The sequence below is a fragment of the Notolabrus celidotus genome, unplaced genomic scaffold (genome assembly GCF_009762535.1).
Source record: "Notolabrus celidotus isolate fNotCel1 unplaced genomic scaffold, fNotCel1.pri scaffold_251_arrow_ctg1, whole genome shotgun sequence".
NCBI classification, from domain to species: domain Eukaryota; kingdom Metazoa; phylum Chordata; class Actinopteri; order Labriformes; family Labridae; genus Notolabrus; species Notolabrus celidotus.
This window is the reverse complement of record NW_023260095.1, coordinates 18647-24791: the sequence shown is the minus strand read 5'-3', so window position 1 is coordinate 24791 and position 6145 is coordinate 18647. Positions and strand designations below refer to the sequence as shown.

General features: G+C 44.7%; 1 protein-coding gene across 1 annotated transcript; it reads left to right on the top strand.

The window, feature by feature from the left end:
• The first annotated feature begins 316 nt into the window (after positions 1–316).
• aplf (aprataxin and PNKP like factor) lies at positions 317–4759 on the top strand. Its single transcript, XM_034678883.1, has 8 exons — positions 317–324; positions 454–643; positions 741–867; positions 1103–1281; positions 1379–1665; positions 1794–1925; positions 3523–3569; positions 3864–4759. The coding sequence occupies exons 1-8, from the start codon at positions 317–319 to the stop codon at positions 4091–4093; spliced, it is 1200 nt and encodes a 399-aa protein (XP_034534774.1). The 3' UTR covers positions 4094–4759.
• The last annotated feature ends 1386 nt before the right edge of the window (positions 4760–6145 follow it).

The window sequence follows — 6145 nt, the reverse complement described above, 5'->3', positions numbered from 1 at the left end:
GAAGGAAGAAGGAAGGAAGGAAGGAAGGAAGGAAGGAAGGAAAGAAAGAAAGAAAGAAGGGGGGAATTAAGCAAAGAAAGAAGGAAGGAGGGAAGGAATGAAATGAAGGAAGGAAGGAAAGAAAGAAAGAAGGAAGGAAGGAAGAAGGAAGGAAGGAAGGAAAGGAAAAAGAAAGAATGAATGAAATAAAGAAGAAAAAAGAAATAGGAAAAGAAAGGATGGATGTATGACAGACCCAGAAAAGGAATCTACAGCAATTAAAGCAGCTGTTAGTTGAATTTGGCGCCCCCTGTGGACGAAGCCTGTAGTCTCATCGATGCGCCGGTAATCCAGACTTTGTAATCTCTCAAAGTCTGTTCGATGTAATCCAATAAATGAAACAGGTTTCATGTGTTTCCTGGAGATGAGGTCATAAAACTGTTGTCACTTATATTTTTCTTAATCTCTAAAAAGTCTGGATCTGGATTTGACTTGTTTTCCTAGAAACAGCCAGATGTTTGAAGAAGAAGAACTTCCTGTTTCACCAAAACCAGATGTGGAGCCACCACCACCACCGCCGCCTCCTCCAGGTCCTGTTGGACTGGACCAGAAACAGAGTCCACCTCAGGAGGAGGCTGAGATTCCCACCACAAGTTTACTCAAGGTAAAAGCCTTGGTTCAAACCCGGGTCAACACTCCGTCCTGACTCTTCAGTGTTTGGTTTAGCGTCGGCGCACTAACCGGGTTTTTATTCGATGCAGGCAGACTCGGCTCCGCCCACAGAGCCGAGGAATGACCGGCGTGCTGCCGCTCCACCCGTTCAAAGGAAGAGAGTGTTACCGGCGTGGATGTTGTCCTCTGCAGCTTCTTCCTCCTCCAGCTCTAAAGGTACCAACTTCCTGTTTCCTGTTTTACTTCCTGCTTGACCTCCATCTTCACGTGACACGATCTTTATAAATACGCTTGATTTCTAGAAAAAGAGAGGAACTTCAAAGAGTTTTAAGTTCTCTCTTTGTCCACAGGGGGCGCCAGCGTCCACACAAACAGGAAGTTCCCCAGTGGAGCTTTAAAGAGTCACTTCTCAAAGATGTGAATTAAATTCTGTCTCCTCCTCCTGTTGTAGTTCAGTCGCCTGTAAAGAAAGGTAAAGCGCCTGCAGCGGCCTCCAAACGACCAGCAGCCAAACGGACCCCACCTGCCAAGCCCCCGCCCCCTGAGGAGGCGGAGCTAAGCGAAGAGGAGCAGCCGAAGAAGAGGCGAAGGAAGATGAGCGATGAAGAGGAGAAAGCTCCGTCTAAAACAGTTGAGTGTCATCGTTGGTGTGTGTTTTTTCTGTGTCCCCTGAAGATGAAATGAACTCTAATGAACCCTGTTTCCTGTTTCTGTCACTGACTCTCAGGTCGCCCCTTCAGAGCCGCCCTCGGTCCGGCTGAGGACTGAACCCAAAAGGTCAGAGGTCAGCGATGAGTCCGACAGCTTCCCCATGGAGGTGGACGAGGAGGGAGGAGGAGGAGGAGGAGGAGGAGGAGGAGAGACGTCTACAGCTGACCTAAACACCACAAAGTCTGAGGAGGACACGGGGATGAAAAACGGAGGGCGAGCGAGTAAACGGGCGGAGCCTGCGGGGTCTGCTCCGTCCAAACCTCGCCTCAGGACTCCGTGTCCGTACGGGAAGAACTGCTACAGGTACAGGATCTCTCAGAGGGAGACTCTTGTCTTAAACCAGCTCAGTGCATATCTATCAGCAGAGTCTGGGAGGAGATCTAATGGGGTCACCAGGAGGTCTCTGATCACGTCCTCGTTTTGTCTCTCAGGAAGAACCCGCTTCATTTCCAGGAGTGCAGTCACCCCGGGGACACCGACCACGAGGACGAGGAGGACGAGGAGGAGGAGGAGATGGACGAGGCAGATTTACCCGAGTGTCCCTACGGCACAGACTGCTACAGGTCAGACATCACGGCACAGGCTTTATTAAAGGCAGAGGAGAGACAGAAAGGCATGATGGGATATCTGATGACGGGAACAGAGAGGGCGGGTCAGGAAACACAGGACGTGTGGAGCGTCTCTCTCCTGTCTGCTGGATAAAAGATGGACGACACAGCTGCTCCTAAAACAGTCAGAGCTCTCTCTACAGGCTGGCTACAGTCTTAAACCCCGCCTCCTCCATGTTAACAGATGGGACATGGGTCAAACTGTAAGATTCAAACACAGGACAGATAAATGTTTGTCAACATGGTTTCTGTCGTTATAGTTGTTATGGTGATGATTCATGTCTCAGGGTTCATGTTTCTGACGGGCTAACTTTGAGTCAGGGATTTGATGATTTTAAAAGGGATATAAAGTAAGAAAGAGGGCAGGGGCAAATTAAATCCCTTTTTTGGATCCAAATTTTCTTAAGGATTTTAACTTTTGCATTAGAATTTTGACTTTGATCTGATCTCAGAATTCTGACTTTGATCTCAAAATTCTGACTTTGATCTCAAAATTCTGCCTTTGATCGCAGAATTCTGACTTTGATCTCAGAATTCTACCCTTGATCTCAGAATTCTACCTTTGATCTCAGAATTCTGACTTTGATCTCAGAATTCTGACTTTGATCTCAAAATTCTGTCTATGATCTCAGAATTCTGACTTTGATCTCAGAATTCTGACTTTGATCTCAGAATTCTGACTTTGATCTCAGAATTCTGACTTTGATCTCAGAATTCTACCTTTGATCGCAGAATTCTGACTTTGATCTCAGAATTCTACCTTTGATCTCAGAATTCTGCCTTTGATCGCAGAATTCTGACTTTGATCTCAGAATTCTGACTTTGATCTCAGAATTCTACCTTTGATCTCAGAATTCTGACTTTGATCTCAGAATTCTGACTTTGATCTCAGAATTCTGACTTTGATCTCAGAATTCTACCTTTGATCTCAGAATTCTGCCTTTGATCGCAGAATTCTACCTTTGATCTCAGAATTCTGACTTTGATCGCAGAATTCTGACTTTGATCTCAGAATTCTACCTTTGATCTGCAGAATTCCGCCTTTGAGTTTGGAATTCCGCCTTTGATCTGATCTTAGAATTCTGCCTTAGATCTTAGAATTAGGCCTTTGATCTGATCTCAGAATTCTACCTTTGATCTTAGAATTCTGCCTTTGATCTTAGAATTCTGCCTTTGATCTGATCTTAGAATTCCGCCCTTGATCTTAGAATTCTGATCTCAGGATTCTAGGATGTTGTCTTTGATCTTAAAGGCAGAATTCTGAGAAAAGGGTAGGACTTAAAAGAGATTAAGCTCCCGAACCCTCTTCTATGTTAACATCATGATCGACGGCTCTCTTGGTCACCAGAGAAATATGTCAAGGTGTTTTAGCGTCATGTGTTAACAGTAGGGGGGGGATGGAGGCGATAGTTGCCCATATTTATATAAAGTTCATGATACATTTGTTATGGTATGTGGGTCATATTTAAAATATCTGTACTTCTTTTATTTTGAAAACCTGTTCATTACTAAGACTAGCCTCACAAACCTGATCTCTTCTTTCCCCTTACAGGAAAAATCCTCTTCACAGGAAAGAATACAAACACACCAAGAAACCAGGTACGCTGTGAGTCCTGTGAACGCTCAGTGTTTGATTCCACAGCAAGCGTGTCACCATGTTCCCGTGAGCGCCAACAGATTAACGGACGAGTAACCAGCTCTGTAAAATCGGGGAGTGGACACTTCAGGAACTGCAGTTTCTGCCACAAACTCATCCCTCACAGTTTTCAGGAGTATTAGAATGATCTAATAACTATTGATCTGTTGGGGACCAGCAGGAACTGAACCTGAGCTCCTTCCTGTCACTCTCTCCGTTTCTTTAAAATCATCCTCTCATCCTTCGTTCTTTCTCAGCCCCCATGCCACGCACCCGCCCCAAAAAGCCCGCCGCTGACGATGAAGACGACGAAGACGATGAGGAGGGATACGACGACAGCTTCATAGACGACGACAGCCTGGAGGAGGAGGAGGCGGAGGGAGGCGATGACTCGGACTACGTCCCTCCTGCGTCTGATGACAGCGAGAAGGAGGACATCAGACGGCTGCAGAGGGAGGCTCAGGACTTCCTGAAGAAGAGGAAGTAGACTCTTCTTCCTCCTTTGTTGTGAGTGTGGATGTGTTAGAGCTGCAGGGACAACCTTTCAGACTACATCACCTCAGAAACATCACAGGAACCAGGTCTTTGTTCCTGCCGGCCTGGAGTGGGTCTGGTAACGTTTTCTGAGGACCTTTCGGCGCCTCTTTATCCTTACGCCTCTACCAAACTTCTGCACTTACCGGGAACACAGACGAAGAAAGGCTCTGAAGTCTGAGCCAAACCGCCTCTCCTCACTCTCTTCTCTCAGCGATTGTAATTTTAAGGTCTGAGGATTCATGCTCAAAGCTTTTACTGTCTTTTTTAAGAGATGTTTAAATCTTTATTTTTTCTAATAGAATATTTAAACCCAGGGTCCCTGGGAGGAAAACACTAAGATAAATCAGGTGATCTTTCTTGTAGTCTGATCTTGATGATTTTCTCTCCTGCACTGAAGCCCTGAGAAAGGACAGAGGCGATGTTCTTTCCTGTATGATTTTTCTAACTTACTAAATATTTTTGTGGGTTAAAAAAAAGTTCTTCCTTTGTATTTTTTTATTCTAATTCTGAGGCGACTAAATGTTTCAGAACAGCTCCAGTGGATTGATTCAGCCTGCAGCTCTAAAACAGGCTGTAATGGCTGCAATCTGATTAAAGTCCGTCCACTGAAAGTTTATGTTTTTGTCTTGTTTTTGAAGCTCAGATTGTTAAATGTTTGTTTACATGTACAGTGAAGGATCAAGGCCTCATTAAGGATTAAAATAACATTGAAATTTCAAGAATGAAGTCGTAATATCAAAGAGCAGGGTCCGAATTTTACTAGAATTAAGTTGTAAGAGAGAAAAGTCATTCATTTACAGGAAAACTTAAAACTTAACGAGTCTTAAAGTCAAACATTTCTCAGAGTTAAGTTGTAATAACAGTCTATCCATCCATCCATTGTCTTAACCGCTTATCAGGGAGCTGGATCCCAGCTGGCTAAGGGCGGAAGGCAGGGTACACCCTGGACAGGACACCAACCTATCACAGGGCTAACACAGAGAGACAGACAACCATTCACACACACACTCACACCTACGGGTAATTTAGAGTGATCAATCAACCTGGTGAGCATGATTTTAGGACTGTGGGAGGAAGCCGGAGTACCTGGAGAGAACCCACGCATGCATGGAGAGAACATGCAAACTCCACACAGAGAGGCTCCTGCCAGGCCGGGGATTCGATCCAGGATCCTTCTGACTGTGAGGCAACAGGACTACCCACTAGACCACCGTGCAGCCCGTAAAAACAGTCTCAAGTTAATCTAATTATGTTGAAATGCTGAGTTAGCATTGACCTCATCCTTCTACTTCTTCCACTTCTTCTACTTCTACTTTTTTCATTTCTTCTACTTCTTCCAGTCCTACTTTTTCACTCCTTCCACTTCTTCCACTCCTTCAACTTTTTCCACTCCTTCAACTTCTACTTTTTCCACTTTTAATTTTTCCACTTCTTCCACTTCTACTTTTTCCACTCTTACTTTTTCCACTCCTTTCACTTCTTCCACTTCTACTTTTTCCACTTCTTCCACTTTTTCCACTTCTTCTTCTACTTCCACTAATTCAACTACTGCTACTACTCTTCCACATGTTCAGCTGTGTTTCACAGGTTTCAGCCTTCAGCTTCAGCATTTAAACGCATTTGCTTTCAGGAAATGCAACCTTTCTAGTTGTAAATGAATTTGTAGTCTGCCCCCTTTCAGAACCCACCCTCATGTCTTCGCAGAGTCTGAGGACAAAAGCTCAAACATTCAGTGTCAACTTGATTTTAAAGTTCTCCCCTTTGTCTTCTTTAACGTGACCTCAGTCCTCTGTTCTATGTCTGAGATTCTGAAGTCGTGTCCATGGAAGTTGCTGGTCTACCACAGCCTCAGTAATCAAGTGTTTGTTTCATACTGTGATACAAACATCTTTATTTGAATCTCATCTGATCTTTTAAAACGGCACTGTCACTCTCTACCACGATGTAAACAAGACGAGGCAGCGTGGAGCAGCAACTCCCACTCCTTGTTTTTGTCCCTGAC

What these genes read in the sequence shown, in the direction of transcription:
- aplf (XM_034678883.1), top strand. An exon ending in TTCCTCCTCCAGCTCTAAAG is followed by an intron (nt 868 to 1,102) that starts GTACCAACTTCC and finishes CTCCTGTTGTAG; the next exon opens with TTCAGTCGCCTGTAAAGAAA. An exon ending in TACGGGAAGAACTGCTACAG is followed by an intron (nt 1,666 to 1,793) that starts GTACAGGATCTC and finishes TTTGTCTCTCAG; the next exon opens with GAAGAACCCGCTTCATTTCC.